The sequence below is a fragment of the Salmo salar genome, chromosome ssa24 (genome assembly GCF_905237065.1).
Source record: "Salmo salar chromosome ssa24, Ssal_v3.1, whole genome shotgun sequence".
In the NCBI taxonomy this organism is placed as follows: domain Eukaryota; kingdom Metazoa; phylum Chordata; class Actinopteri; order Salmoniformes; family Salmonidae; genus Salmo; species Salmo salar.
Window position 1 is genome coordinate 2,873,017 of NC_059465.1, and position 16,214 is coordinate 2,889,230.

At 41.6% G+C, this 16,214-nt stretch overlaps 2 protein-coding genes across 8 annotated transcripts in view; one reads left to right on the plus strand and one right to left on the minus strand.

The window, feature by feature from the left end:
• Nucleotides 1–1,400: 1,400 nt before the first annotated feature.
• On the minus strand, nt 1,401–5,321 carry LOC106585235 (SREBP regulating gene protein). 3 transcript variants are annotated; one of them, XM_045706883.1, is made up of 6 exons: nt 5,042–5,140; nt 4,138–4,260; nt 3,463–3,619; nt 3,058–3,209; nt 2,608–2,721; nt 1,401–2,483 (listed from the first exon to the last, which is right to left on the minus strand). In XM_045706883.1, the coding sequence occupies exons 2-6, from the start codon at nt 4,228–4,230 to the stop codon at nt 2,400–2,402; spliced, it is 600 nt and encodes a 199-aa protein (XP_045562839.1). In that variant the 5' UTR covers nt 4,231–4,260; nt 5,042–5,140; the 3' UTR covers nt 1,401–2,399. The 3 variants fall into 3 exon arrangements, with proteins under 3 accessions (XP_045562839.1, XP_014026711.2, XP_014026710.2); XM_014171236.2 differs by lacking the exon at nt 4,138–4,260 and having other exon boundaries at nt 5,042–5,321; XM_014171235.2 differs by having other exon boundaries at nt 4,138–5,075.
• The window catches only part of LOC106585232 (F-box/WD repeat-containing protein 8), a 60,220-nt gene continuing 49,106 nt past the window's right edge, over nt 5,101–16,214 (plus strand). For 3 of the 5 annotated variants that reach the window (XR_006761773.1, XM_014171226.2, XM_014171228.2), the window contains exons 1-4: nt 13,542–14,159; nt 14,249–14,353; nt 14,515–14,679; nt 14,850–14,938. Coding sequence is in view for 4 of the 5 variants with exons in the window: in XM_014171226.2 (XP_014026701.2) it covers nt 13,710–14,159; nt 14,249–14,353; nt 14,515–14,679; nt 14,850–14,938 (809 nt within the window). In the remaining variant the exon portion in view is untranslated. Of the gene's footprint in view, nt 5,242–5,360; nt 5,876–6,144; nt 6,219–6,436; nt 6,532–6,760; nt 6,790–7,026; nt 7,176–13,541; nt 14,160–14,248; nt 14,354–14,514; nt 14,680–14,849; nt 14,939–16,214 lie in introns of those variants that run through there. The other 2 variants (XM_014171230.2, XM_014171229.2) reach the window with 2 other exon arrangements.

Below are 16,214 nucleotides of genomic sequence, written 5' to 3' on the forward strand. Positions count from 1 at the left end.
TAGCTCGGTGTGGATGTTGCCTGTAATCCATGGATTCTGGTTGGGATACGTACGTTCGGTCACTGTGGGGGATGACGTCGTCGATGCACTTATTGATAAAGCCGGTGACTGAGGTGGTATATTCACCAATGCCACTAGATGAATCCCAGAACATATTCCAGTCTGTGCTAGCAAAACAGCCCTGTAGTGTAGCATCGCGTCATCTGACCACTTCCGTATTGAGTGGGTCACTGGTACTTCCTGCTTTAGTTTTTGCTTATAAGCAGGAATCAGGAGGATACAATTATGGTCAGATTTCCCAAATGGAGGGCGATGGAGAGCTTTGTATGCGTCTCTGTGTGTGGAGTAAAGGTGGTTTAGAATTTTTTTTCCCTCTGGTTGCACGTGACATGCTGCTATAAATTAGGTAAAACAGATTTAAGTTTGCCTGCATTAAAGTCCCCAGCCACTAGGACCGCTGCTTCTGGATGAGCATTTTTCTTGTTTGCTTATGGCCTTATACAGCTCGTTGAGTGCGGCCTTAGTGCCAGCATCAATTTGTGATCCTAAATAGACTGCTCTTGGTAGTTAGTGTGGTCTACAGCTATTCATTAGGTACTCTACCTCAAGCTAGCTATACCTCAAGACTTCCTTAATAATACACATTGCACACCAGCTGTTATTGACAAATAGACACACACCCCCACCCCTCGTCTTACCAGACGTAGCTGTTCTGTCCTGCCGATGCACGGGAAACCCAGCCAACTGTATATTATCTGTGTCGTTGTTCAGCCACAACTCGGTAAAACATAAGATATTACAATTTTAATGTCCCGTTGGTAGGATAGTCTCAACGGAGATCCTCCAGTTTATTCTCCAGTGATTGTACGTTGGCCAATTTTTTAAATATTTTTTTCATATTGCATAGAAACTGAGGCCCCTGGTGTCCAAGCATTGTATTCCAGGGTGTATAGCATTTGCCTGAAGACTCAAACTGAATTATTCCACTGCTCTATGTTCGCTAAATACTTCAGACTGAGACTGCCATCCTTAAAGTCGTTTGTGGTGATGTAAAATCAGGGGGGGTTGTACAAAACAAAGTCATCAGCTATTGGCTCATCACTACCAACCAGCAGAGTGTGAAAAACACTGCTTTACCCATGTGTTCTGGCTATGGCCCAAACCATCAGTTTCTGGGACTGATCCGAACAGTTAGAATGTGTTTGATTCTAGACATCGTCAGGGAGGTACTCAAATCAGATCCAGACTCACTGCAAAGATGAACTTCCATGGGTGTGGCGTAGCATTTGACTGCAGCAAGGACTTTGCGTAGCCAGGAAATTATAGCATAGGCAGGTGGACAGAGCATGGTAAAGCAGATCAAGCTGTCAAACCCATGTCAAAATGATAGGTAACAATAGCACAGCAGAAAGAAAATGTATATTGACAATGAAAAAAAACAATGTTGAAAAAGTTATTTTGTCATATATTCAATCAAAATATGCCAATTCTACATGTTGATACAGCTCTCTGACCCCAGATAAACTATAGGGTCTTTAGTCATCATAATATAGAATTCTTTCATAGTGTAAAATAGATACAATTTCTATACAAAATGCAATACTGATAATTATTCTGAAAGGATCTGAAAAATAGACATTGCAACGTAAACCGTGAGCCGATTACTTTCAGTCACGTTATTAAATAGCCATCAGTCAATATGCATGCACAACTACACACAAGTGATGACACATTCTTTGTAGTATGTTTCTCAACAATGAAGACTTAACCAATACCATCCTTCAGTACATTGATCAGGCTTGAAATAAAAACCTTTATAACATGGGTCATGTTCATTTAGCACCAAATGGAAGAAAACAACTTAAACAGGGAGGGACTTAACCAATAAGAAACCCACATTTTAGTTATGTTGCGAAACGTTTTAAAACACTTTCAGTTGCATGCCCTAATGAACACGCCCATGATGTTAAACAATGGGCAGCATGAGGCGAATCCCAACTGGTGAGTGAATGAGACCTGATGATCATCACTGATGAAGTTATGAAGCTATGCACTTATGAAGTGTAAATAATATAGAAAAATCACAAAGTATTTGTCCATAGTTGTGAGGTTACGATAGTGTTCTTCAGAGCCATATGTAGAGACGATTACTCACATTATTACTTCAAAAGGTTCAACATGGTGTCCGTTATTGTCAGTCAAAGTTTGCCAAACTCCCTCTATACAGTATATTGCTCTGGTGTTCTTGAAGGCACTGTATGGTATCAGACTGTTCAAGGCCAGTATGGGGCACAAGATGAAGCCTGTCTTCTCAAGGAGCATCAAGGTGTGTCCCTTGGCTCTTAGTTGGACTATTATTAGTTTCTTTACAGTCTCATAGGTCCCAGAGGATCGAACAATCAAATAGGCCGGAGTTCAGGTGGATTTTCTCCATAACAGTATTTTGCTTGTGGATTTCTGTAGGTATTTTCATGTTGGACACTCTGCATTAGCAAAATGAGAAGGTAAGCACAACCATTAGAATGTTTTTCTTACCATCTCTGCATGAAAGCATATGGGTAGGGTCAGGGAGGTATGCATTTGTTTCATGTACACAACTCAACATACCTGCGATGAAGTCCGACACTTAGCTAAACACAGCTCAAAGTGGTCCTCCACGGCGGTGAAGAGGTTCTGAAAGCCGTCTGCAGCTCTGTTCAGGAAATGCTCTAGTAGACGTTGCTGAGAGAGAGAGAAAGAGAGAGGGCGAGTGAGTGATGGAGAGAGAGAGAACATCAAAAAGAAAGGGAAAGTTGGGTGAAGAGATCAGAGAGAGGTGTAAAGGTCAGATCAAAATCTGGTATTTCTAACATGGGTTAGTTATAACTCAACCACTGCAAAAGGTTAAGATGAAAACAATGTAGAGTTGAAGGGTCAAAGGTAAGATAGAGATATAATACCATTGACTGAAAAGTCATGCATCCAACAGATGTGCATACAAAAGTAGCAAATTCTCATTTGGAACAAAAAAAAATAGCTATTGGGTGCAGCACAACAAGAGTGTCACAGTTTGAATACCTTATCAGGCTGGAGGCAGCAGGACACACAGTACTCGTAGATGTTACAGCAGCCGTTGGCCAGACAACTTTTACAGATGTACCGTCTGGAGCTCAGAGCGTTGACATTACAGCAACCGTTCACCAGCAGATCCTTCCTCTCACACACATAACCTGGTGGACCATTACATACAATGGATTAGTCAGTGACTTGAATATTGAAGTGGTCTTTCATAATACCTCAATGATAGGGGCTTTTCTTAATTCATCTTTCCTTGAATCCTCTCTCATCAAAACACATTGGAGAAGAAGGTCCGGTGGGAGGAGACAGGATGTAAGGAATCGTGGAAACACAGATTGAGATAAAGCCATTATTTCCTAAGGGATTACAAGTGAGTGAATGAGTCCAGTTAGGTTAATAACTTACCCAGTTCATCTGTGAGCAGCGTCTTGCCCTGAATGGAGTTCCGGCACTGAGTGATCGGCCTGCTACTGTTGCCCAGGTTAAACCTGACCTTCCATGGGATCCGGTGGTCCGGGTCCCTGGCCTCCAACAGGGTGCGATCCCTTAGGGTTCTCTCCTCCTGCATAACAGAACACAATTCATCTCACACGTCTTGTATAGCCAAAGGGTGGGTATAATTTGTGGAATGTTCCAACAGGAATCTGTTTCAAAAACTTCGTAAATAACATGGTTGTCAACAAACAACGCATACTAAGTTGTATAGCGGCAGAATAAGATACCAGGTAGGGAGCGGGCTATTTAATTAAGTTTTTCACTCACCACGTTTATTCCGTAAAATGTCTGTCCTCACTCTGGTAGCCTATGGACAAACATTAAGAATAAGCTACGTGGTGAGTTGATGCCTATTTGTCAGCTAGCTGAATTGATCATGCTACTTTGTATGCGTTTGTTGGCAACCTTGTACTTTACGAAGTTTTTGCTACAGATTACTGTTAGAACGTTCCACAAATTATACCCACCCGAGCTGGACCTCAGACTCTCTGTCTAGGCTAACGTAGGCCTGTACAGACAAAGATAATATCTGTTTCCCAGTTCTTTGAGCTAGACATAAATCTGAGATGTCAAAAGTTTAAATACCTGTTTCAGGGTGTTGGTTAAGAAGTAGATCAAAGAAAGTCCAAACACCACACCTAGCACCCAACGTTTTCTCAGTAATTTTCGTAGCACCATGGCATGACTTTAGGAGATCCCAGCGACCACCTTGTCCAGCCAGAGGAATTGAATTGCAGGAATGCTCCAATAACAAGCAAGCTGAATAAACTGTTCAGTAGAGACTTGCAGTTCAACTGGGGTGTCTGGCTATGACAGAGTAACTGTTTGGTCAACACCATAACCGCAAACTAACCCATTTTGCTGGCTAGCTAGCAATGCTAGGCTAGAAAACGTGGTCGCTGTAAAAACTATTTACGTAGTGCTAGGTAGCTAGCTACAAAGTAAATATTAGCAAGCCGTTTTGGATAAAGACTGCTTTGTTCGCATGTGAACACGCTAACGACACTGGGCTAGCTATTGTACTCATCCAACTGCTAGAGTTAGCATTAGCTAGCTAACGTTAGTAACCTGCTGTAAGAATTAATCACTAACTGGCTATAACTCTACAAGACACCTGTTGCTGACATTCACTTCAGAGAAATGACAGAGAAAGCCTCGGAAATAAAAAAAATACAAAAATCATTCTGACGTCCACCATCAAAACATTTTCCAAAATCGGATGTGGTGTGGTGGGAAAGTGAACGCTAGTTGGTCGATTTATAATTTCACTTACGACATAGTTGGTGTGTGCAACAAGGGAATTATAATTATAAATAAAACGATGATTCAGGTGAGCTCAACAATTTCCTTCAAAACTATGAATTTAGGAAGCAACCATATAAATCTGAAAAATCAGTAAACCATTTACATGTACAATCTATCTGCGGCTAGCTATAATGTCGCAATAGAAGGCTAGCCAACCATCGATACCACCCCTGCTGCTTTTTACCGTATTCACTCGTTGCCATCTGTGTCTGTCTGCACCCCACCACAGACCTGGATCAAATGGGGATGGACTGGATGTGCCACGCAGAGGAGGCATAGCAGTATCACCGATGGCATGCCCTCAGAAAGGTTCGAGTCTACATTCTAGGACACGGGCCTCTCTGCAGGTTAATTATAACCTGACATTTCCCACTAACGAGGAAGGTAGATAAAACATGTTAACTTCAGGAACCCAAATTCATTGAAAGGCAATGCAGGAAATAGACTAGACAACAGTCTTTGAACCGTCAAAAGATGTAGCTGATCCTCTCTCTGCTCTCCAGGACCCGTAGCCAAACCCTGGGATCATAAAGCAGCCTGGACTAAGGCGTGTTTGACTGCCTGAAGCCTGACTCGCCTACCTCTCCCAGCAGCTCTTCTCCAGCCTGGTTGGGGTCGGGGTTCCCTCTGGGTCCGGCGTGCCCTCAGCTAACTTCCAGGCGGTTGGTCTGGTTCTGGGGACTACCCAAGACGTCTTCATCCAGATGACCGTCTCCTCCAGGGAGGAAAAGGGTCCTAACCACACTGAGGGTGGGCTCTACCACCCCCGCCCGCGCTACTTCATCACCACCAGTCACTCCAGCACCGTACCTCCCTCCTGCACTCGGTAGGGCCCAGGTAGGGTGGGCCCTACCTCCCTCCTGCACTCGGCTGCATGGGAACAGGAAGGTGGTCTCGGAGGAGCCCTCTACACTAGCACCAGCCATATCAGAGCTGAAGTCCATAGTCACCTGGCTGCAGAGGGAATTCCCATTCCTCCTGATCCTCCTAGATAAAGTTTGTTTTCAGCACAAGCTGGGTAAGACTGGTTTTAGATTACAAATAAATTAAAGGGACTCTTATACCAATGTAGAAACACAAATTACTACTCTGATTTATAATGTTTTTGTTGCCTAGTCACAGAGTTTTCATACTAAACCATCTTCTTGGCCTAATACTTTAGTAGTTGCTTTGTAATTGTAAAGTAATGGAGTTGGTTGTTTTGTGGAATAAGGAACATTTGGGAACTTGGGAAGTGTCAGATAGTGTGTGTGACTGACTGATAACTCTTTTGTATCTCTCTGGTAGGTATTGCTGTGTGCTGGGACGGCCAGCACGTTTCCTTCGCCAATTCAACATTCAAGCACCTGGTGTCGCTATGGGTAATCCTCACATTTTATACAACTTCGATCTGAGACCATAATTCTTATAGTTTTTAGGTTTTTACATTTATAAACATTTGAGCATATTTCTTGAGTGTTATCTAGTCTACATAAATAGCTAGCTTGAGAATTGGTTCTGGCTCAGCTCGTGAGAATATATGTACATTACTGATTAATAATGCATTTGATTATTTACTAATTGTCTGCCTGCATATCAGGATTCTGTGGTTGTAGCACTGTGGATGATCATGCTCCTATCTAGAAAAATATTGTATCTCTACTACACATTCAGTGCTGCGGAGTTGTACAACAGGTATGGTAAAACCATGTTTCTTTGGTTGTCTCTTCATATGGCACTATAAAAATGTGACATTGTCAACCACTGAATGTTTAGGCCTATACATTAGGTTAACCGTTTGCTTTTGTTTGACATTGTTGTCTTTGATTTGGTTTTCTTTCTTATCTGTGTGTGTACAGAATGCGTGTGGTAATTTATTCATTCATTTTTGTCCTTTATGCTCTGTTATTTTCATTGTCTTTAGGCATATGTCACCATGTGACTACGTGTCCTGTGAGTATTGATTTTGTTTATTTATAATTTCACCTGTTATCACATTTAGTTTTGTTTTATGAAATGTGTGTTACGTTGTTCATTTTTGTTACTAAATCTTCTGTTGATCAATGTGAAAGTTTCCCTTGTAACCAATAGAGACTAGACATAATGTATCACGTCTATCCATGATCAAACCTCAACCTGTACAGAACTGAAGTTTCATGTCTCATCGCTGCTGTTTTTTTCCCACCTCAGCCTGATGTTTGCAAAGCCCAACATCAACAGCTTTGACTTCTTTGATCTGGGCGATGGGGATCACTGACTTTGTTCTCAAGTACTTCACCATGGGCCTGAAAGACTTCACCCTGTTTCTGCCCAAGATCCTCCGGGCCTTTACATCCATGGTAAGAGCCTGTGTGTGAGTGTGTTATATTCATAATGTATTTTCTGGTGTCCTGAGGGTCACAGCTTGTGTGTGTTTTATATTCATTAAAGTTTCACTTATGTCCTGGGGGTCACAATGTGGGAGCGTGTGCGTATGCGTGTGTGTGTGTTGATTTTGGTGTCTTATCCACGCGAAGGTGTTGTTTATAACAAGGTGTGGTGACAGAAAGAGTGTGTATTTGTCAGTGTCTGTCTATCTGTTGGTGTTCTATCTGCGTGCAGGTTTTGCCTGTTGGGGTCACAGAGTGTATTTTGACTCGGCTGATAAACAGGCCAATCAGAGAGTGAGGCTGCTGCCACTGAGCTCATTTCTCCCTGGGGGGGGGTGCAGAGGTGAGGTCATCCTTCCCTGGGACTGAACCATTACTGCTGTGTGTGCTCCCACTCCTCCTCGGCTGCTGGGGTACCCGCGCCACGCTACCACTAAACCAACCGACCAACCAACCCCCACCTTTCCTACCACCCTCTGCCCCAACCAAACCTTGTCCTGAAACAGGCCCAAGTGGCCCACTTTCAGCCGATGAAGTCATGGCCACACATCAGCCAATCATTCTGCTTCGTGCTTTTTCTTCCATCCACGGAAGGACTGATTTAATGATCTCACAAGCACAAACAGGCAAGTCGGCACAAGTGGAGGCCTACAGAAAAAGACAGGCCAGACTCTTGTGCATTGATTAACTGTATACTGTGGTGGGTTGTAAATGTATTTGATTTACTTTGCTCTACTGTTATTTTAACATGGCTTGTTGGCTACATTTTTGGCACTGTCGGTGCACTCCCACTTCAGGGAAATGTATTTTCTAATTACCATGCAGCCACCTGAAGCAAGATTGAATGAAACATGCTTTTAGCAGCTGATAGGAATTACTTATAACGGTGGCGTACCCAACTGCTGGGTAGGCTTTGATTGGTAGGTTGAGAGGTCAGCATCACTAATGAAACAAAACAAGCTGGAGTCCAGTTTTAGTTTGACATATCAAGTGGTTGTGTGTGTGTGTGTGTGTGTGTGTGTGTGTGTGTGTGTGTGTGTGTGTGTGTGTGTGTGTGTGTGTGTGTGTGTGTGTGTGTGTGTGTGTGTGTGTGTGTGTGTGTGTGTGTGTGTGTGTGTGTGTGTGTGTGTGTGTGTGTAGTCAGGACTAGGGGCAGGAAGGGACAATGGGGAAAGAAGCTGTGGCCTGTGAAGCCTAGGCCAGGGGCCATGCTTAGTCTGGAGCGTGCTGCTTTAAAACTCTTACAGTGTGCTGCTCTTAACCCATAAAAGTCTAAGCCCTGTCAAAGCTGGGGGATGATCATTTAGCTATTTGATTTTGAATTTTAAGACCCCTTGAAGTATCAAAAAAAATATATTTAAAAAAATGAATTGAATAACAAATTCACTACATGGAATAACAGATTTGATATGTATTTAACCCTTTATTTTTGCTGCTGTGTGCAAAAACATCCTAGTAAATGGGTGCGTGCAGCTGTCAAAGTATTATGGATTGAGATCATGAGAACTTGGAGAAATTGAGTCAGAGCTGTTCACAGAGGTGTGTCCTCGGAATATTGCAAAATGGGACAGGACACTGCCCATCACTGAGTGGTTAAAGAATAGAACATTTGAGAAAGTGGGGGTGGGTTTGAGTCATTAAGTCGAGCAGAAAGGGAATCATAAAAAAGGAATCACTAGGGCACTGTATTCGGAGAAGAATTTGTAATGTTTCAGAGTGAGAATTTGTCATGTTTTAAGGATATTATACAGTGGTCACCAACCTGGTCCGGAGGCAGGCTTTTGTTCCAGGGCTGCACTAATGCACCCGATTCTAGTGCCTTGACTGTGTAATGTGATAATCTTTCAGTCGTTTGACCTCTGTGTTAACGAGTATCAGCCATATGCAAGGCCATGGAAATTCTCTGCAGTTCTCAGGTGAGAAATGATTACTTTCTGTAAAGAAAAGTATCAGGGCCAAATACCAGCCCACATCACTGCCCTATAACATTACTAGCTACAGTTGTAAACCTTCAACTGTCAATTGGTTTTGCTTGATCTTGCACTCTGAATCATCTTACTACATATAGCGTATTAAAGTGCAACATCAGAATGAAGATATTGTATACAGTGAGTTGACCCTGTATGGCATGGTTCCCCAACTGGTGGCCTGAGGGTGTTTTATTTGGCCCCCCAAGTTTTCAGAGCAAAACAAATTGAGAATTATTATTATTATTACATTTTGGGGGGCATAAAAAACGGTAAAAACACCAGGAAATCAGCTCCCAGTTATTTTAATTTGGAACTCTGTTCCCAAGTATTTCCATAATAAGGAGACACGTGATCATAAACAAATGATCGCAAGGTTTGAAATGATTATGTTTTAGTCAAATATTATATCTGTTTGGGCTTCTTGTGGTCAATTTGCAGTCTTCAAATTATTTGTATTTACTGTATGTTCCGGTGCCCCGACCATCCGCTCAAGAAATATTTGGGCCGCGGCTGAATCTAGTTGATAATCCCTGCTGTATGGTATGGGAATGTAAACACAAGCTTTGTCTCTTTGTGACCGCCTACCTGATGCTCTATCACCCATAGAGTTATGGTGTGAGGGCCAGCAGTGCAGTGAGGCCGGAGATGTGCGTGCTATTTGTCAGGGTGACTTCAGAAACCCCATAGCTCTTCTCTGGCATGTGAGAGTACATACATCAAACCATAAGCTCTGCTACTACATACTTTACTCTAACACCATTCGCTGGTGTTAACCATGGTAACCACAAGCCGACTGTAACAGTATGGGATGTATCACAACCGGCCATGATCGGGTGTCCCATAGGGTGGCACACAATTGGCCCAGCGTCCGAGTTAGGGGAGGGTTTGGCCAGGGTAGGCCGTCATTGTAAATAAGAATTTGTTCTTAACTGACTTGCCTAGTTAAATAAAGGTGAAATAAATAAAAAAATGATGACCCTTAGTGTGGTGTAGCTTGATGCTAAAGTCAATGTCAATGACTCTTTTGTTTCTTTCTGTGGCCTTACTGATCAATACTGTATTGAATAACTGACCAATACTCAATGCATACTCCTTGTGGTAAACCAAAGTGAATGTGAGGGTAAAGCCCATGTGTTTGTCTCTCCCCCCTAGCATGTGTTCTGTGAGGAGTGCCTGTATTTCTGGTTAGACCGTGAGCAAACATGCCCACCCTGTGGTCATAGGCCCCACCTCTGCCCACTTCCAGATGTACTAGCTGGGATTGACAGCCATTGGCCTCCAGGAGACTGGAGGACATTACAGAGGAATAAGTCATTTTAGTATGCCCTTACTGTGTTGCCCGTTAGACTCCACACTGAGTCTAAACTCTACAGTCTATACAGTTGTCTCATCCATCCTTGCAAAGAAATAGAATGTGAACGTATCTCCGTGCAGCACAGCACAGTGTGGTATTGGTCAGTATTCTTGTACAGGGTAGCTTATGTCAGCACATCAATTGCTCATTTGCTGATGTATTTCGTAGATCTTTCACTAATGTTACCATTCTTGCAACAATTTACATGTTATACATTTCACCTGATTTCTAGTAAAGATACAGCTTATGTTTGATGAAATCAGACCTACCAAAACATTTTTGAGAAACTCGAACACAAGTGTGTTTTCAGTATGTATCAAATTTTTCAATGAAACCATGATTGAAGCAGTATTGTTCAGCATTTGTTGAATGTTTTATGTTGTCATTACTTTTTGCATAACAATGAAAGCATTTTTACTTTGAAACTTTTATTATCCAGAGTGAGCACAGAATTCACAATGTAATACAAATTTAAATAGCATGTAAAGAACACATTCTTTATAAAAGACACAGATTCAGCACTGCAATTGAAAACTACAGTTTTTGCGATATATAAAAACAGCTTATGTACTGTAAACATGAATAGCATGCCCTTATTTTTGCACACAAGATTTCTTGCATGGTTTCATAAACATTATCTGCCTTAACAATGCTGAGCCCCCAGCCAATTTCAAAAGTTCAAAAAATAGAACAGTTGATTTTACTTATTTTTTTAGTTATCAATATTTGATACAACTAACATCATTATTCACCTAATAAAAATTACTGCAGAAAAAAACCTTTACAAATTGATTTTCATATTTAGTAAGCATAGAATCCAGACTTTGCATGGTCTCTAAATTACAGAACCTTATGTAAAAAGTACAGTGCTATTTCTCCACAGAGCACCATTTCAAGATTGCTCAAAGGGGACGGGGCGCCTAAAAAGTAGAAACATGTATTTTTTTTTAATACAAATAAGCTTTTTCAGTTAGGTAATTGACATCGTATATTAGTGCATCGATAATTCAAGTTTAAGGTCGTCCACGTATGACAGTCGCGTGGGCAATTATAGTACGTTTTTCCTTTGGTAACGGCCAAGGGAGGATGACGTCACCGTTCTATTCTCGGAAAAACCGCCAGAAAGTGAGTGATGATACTAACACAATTTATGTCTGTTAAATCCTACTGAATTCCAAGCAGTGAGTCAAACAATAAAATAAACTGGGAAATGACGTAATTAAAAATAATTTAAAAAAAACACACAGTACTACATCTTATATCCATAAAACAAGAACTGAAAATGTTACTTAATCTCTGTGACATAATTCACATGAATTCCGAAGCACAACATTTTCCTTAGCCAACAAAGTACAAAAAATGTACCCTGTTCCTAACTGTCTCGCCGATTTTGGGGCATGGTCATTACACTAGCGGTTCTGGGGGGGGTGGGCAGTGCCCCTGTGACAACAATTTTGGACCCCCTAAATGTGGAGTATGAAATAATTTTTACATAACTAATTTTTGCTATCGTTCTTTTTACACCCGTTAATAGACAGTGGCAACGCGGAACACTAATTTAACCCACACATATTCTAGAGGGGCGGCTTTAGGCGGAACACAACAGTATCGTACCATATGCAAAACGTTATGACAACAATAACGTCTAATGTAACTGGCCCCTCTAACAGTACAACTGGCCCCAGCTTGGCCCCCCCAGTTGAAATGGTCTAGAACCGCCACTGGGTCATTATGACCTCGGTGCACACTGAACCTCGGCTGGCTGTGGCTGGCTGGCATCCTTTTTCTCAGTGCAAATATTCTGACAGCTCTCTCTCCTCAGGATCCTGAAGGCACCATCTACAGTGGATAAATATGAATTGTTTTGAGCGTATAATAAAACATTTAGATCATATTTAGAAGAAGTTAATAGCCCAGCACAGTTGTTCTTATGAATAACTCCATGATACACACTCATTGAGATACATACCCAATTGTATAAATAAATTATCAGCAATGATAAATACTCAATTGTAAATAAACTAAATCTCACACCAACTATAATTAAATATCTATAACCACAATCATATGCTGAACATTGTTGGGAAGGTCGACAATAAAGCGTCTTTACTCGCAACCAAGTTTGTTTGCATTACTCATAGCCAAACCAACATATGATGTGTACCTGTGAAGCTTACCTGTTGCTGGTTTTGCCGTTGCAGTGACTTACATCTACAGGTGTCGCTTTCTAAGAAAGAGTATGAGGACGGTGATTTGTATTGCTGTGCATACAAAGCCTTTAAAGTGGGCTTCTCTTTTCAACCCAAGTTTCTCATTATATCTGTTATCTCGAGATCCAACCGTCCAGTTTTTATCCATCTCATCCCCGATCCACCTGAGGCGAGAGGCGAGTGACTGGGTCCCGGAGCATTGTGAGGTTCCTTGGGCACAGACCATCACGTCGCCGGGTAGAGGCAGAGGCTCGTCTATCGGGAGCCAGCACATCTTCTCTAAAAATCGCTCAATCTTCTTTATATGTCCCCTCCTCTGATCCGCTCTTATATAAAATTATCCTCTTTACTGTCCGGATCAGATCTGGAATGTGTCTCTCTCTCTCTCTCTCTCTCTCTCTCTCTCTCTCTCTCTCTCTCCCCTCGCGTTATTCATGATTAAAGAGTCACATGGTGTGAGGGGTTTACATCATCTTTTCCCAAAAGAGAGAGGTAATCATTAACTCTTAAAAAACGTCGTCTCATCTTATCTGACGAGCCTTTTGTTTGATAGGATGGACGAATAGCGATGTCTAATTGGATAATCATAGGATTGAAAATAATAAGTACAATACAGGCTACTGCCCCTAGAAATTTTACACAATCGGAATTTTATGCTATTTGATAATTATGTATTTTCATGTCAATCTTATTAATTGTACCAGTTATCCTATTTTTAAATGAAATATTGTAATAATCCACCACAGTTCGCAACGCCTAAAATAAACAATGAGGAATTAAACATCGCGGAACTCTAAGACCGCAAAGTCTCTCTAGTCGGACAGTTTTTGTTCCAGGACTTCAGTGTTTGTTTTAGTTTTAGCCTAAGTTACCTAGCCAGCTACTAACAATTTAACCCTACCAATTTGTAATTTTGTCTAAAAATAACAAGTCAACTATATGTATGTTGTTGTAACTATGTTAGAAAAACATGGCAGAAGACGAGCTTCTGGCGTTCAGAGAGCATTGGAAGCAAGAACTGACGATTAAAAACGAGGCGCATTCGAACTGTAACGTTACTCTTCAACCAAGTCGGGAAGACTCTAAATTAAAACGGTATTTTGAAGATTTTGGTCAGGACAGAAGTGAACCAGAAAAAAGACAGGATTCAACATCACAGGGGAGCAGTAAGGGAGGACAGGATGCATTTTTGTCTGCAGCAAAAACGCCAAAGGAGGACCAACCCGAGTATGTGTCGATAGCCGAGGGCTTGCTAGATGGAAGGACCAGTCCCTTGTTGGAGAGGATTCAGGAAGAGAGGACTCGAAGGAAGAGACAATACTACAGTCTGACAAGCGCCTGTAACACCTCCTCCCAACAACAACCCCAGAGGAAAATTAACAAGAGTCACAAATTAGTGGATCAATTCATTCAAGACCTGGTAAGATGAGGGTGATAGTCTTTGTGAGGTAGCCTACCACTAGACATTGTGTGGATCTCGATTTCATTGGTATTTTCCTATTTTTGCAGAATGAGACAAATGACATTCCCTTCTTTGACATTGAGTTGCCCTACGAGTTAGCTCTGAAGATCTTCCAGTACCTCAGTCAGACAGAGCTGGGGCGATGTGCTCAGGTAAACTATGATTATCAATCACATACAAATCATAATGACTCTGTTGTCACTTGAAACATAGGTCTGAATATTGACTTTACATTGTTTTGTTCAATCTACTCTTATGTACAGTATATGATGATCAATGAGTATTCATTATACCCTCTCCGATACTTTCACAGGTGAGCAAGGCGTGGGGGGTCCTGGCAGAGGATGAGGTGCTGTGGTTTAGGATGTGTCAGACAGAGGGTTATCACCACGGGGCCTCTGTCTCTGACTCCCCCTGCTGGAAGAGCATGTTACGAGACTGCAAGAACTCTGAAAACACTGTGCGCTCCAACTGGAAGGTAGGGGTTCAGTTAACTAAATGCTTTTCTGAGATGACACTTTGGCAACACTTCACCTGAAGTTGCCCTTACACCCATCAAACTGTAAAATATTAACTATAGTAACAACATTGTAATTACATAGGGATGTCTAGAAATAACATGTTTTGTGTCTCTCTTCCTACTCCTAGAATCGTGTTGGATCAATCAGCCAACTGCAGTACGAGCTGGGAAAAGTGTTGTGTGATGTCAGTTCCTGTGACAGCTATGTTGTTGCTGGGTAAGATATAAAATAACCTGTTTTTAGTAGGGATGGGCACGGTTAATCAAATATCTGGATATCCGAATGGACGTTAGTATTCCAACACTTTTTTTTAATGCTTATTTTAACAATGAAAAGCTTTGTCTGAATTAAATTGCCCATGTTAATTTGTTACACACAAGGATATATCATAAACACTTTAGAATGTAGTATTTATGTATGGCACATTGAGCTACTACGGCTTCAGACGTCACATGGCTTTGACAGAACATTGTTTACAGTTGCACACAGTAAATGTAGATTACAGTTCAGAGGACATACAATGGGATTGTTTTCTTTTCAAGCTAATTTTCTCTCATGCTCTATGGGTTGCATTTTACATGAAAGGGCATTTTACTATCATAGCACATTTATCCCTCCGGTCAGCCCTGACAACCGTATGGTATTTTTCCCACTTCAAATAACGATTAGCCTACAGGCACGCACCAACGCAGGGTCCACAAGACCTGACACAGATCAATGCAAAATACTCACCAGAAAACACAACATTATATGATGGAGAACATCAGACTTCTCTTTCACTGTTGCTATTAGCCTAGGCTACTGTTAGCCAAAAACTAGCGATATAGTACCCTGAAAACAATTGCGCACTGTCTGCTGTTGTGGCATGTTGCATCATTCTGATTGATCAAGAGAGTAGAGCAAAATATGTATTTTCTTATTTAGACTATCCGGATTCCGAAAAAAAACATTATATTATTTGAATAGTGAAATCATTTAAAATGCCCATCCTTAGTTTTTAATGTCAGGAGGGGCAAGCAGCTGTGGTGATCAGCACGGTTTCAGCCCAATAAACAGTGATCGATAGAAATTGAGCTGCTGCACTGACTTTGTACTAAAATAGACCCACCACTTGTCTTTGAACTGTTTTTTTCTCAAACTCTTTTAATTCAACCTGTTGTAAAAAAATGTTTGCTGCAAGTAAGCTACTTAAACTGACTGGGCCCATTACTGTAGGATGATAGCGTGACTTGAGTACTCAGCTGCTGAAATGAATCTGGTAAACGTTGTATCAGGAGGCTAGTGCCCAGGGGGTGGTCTGATTAAATTCTCCCCTGGCCCCGGTGAACTCTCAGCCTGTGTCCCAAATGGCATCCTATTCCCTACATAGATATTACACTGCTTTTGACCAGAGCCCCTACGGGCCCTAGTCAAAACTAGTGAACTATATAGGGAATAGGGTTCCATTTTGAGACACAGCCTCAGAGTACACAGACTCAGAGTACACAGACAA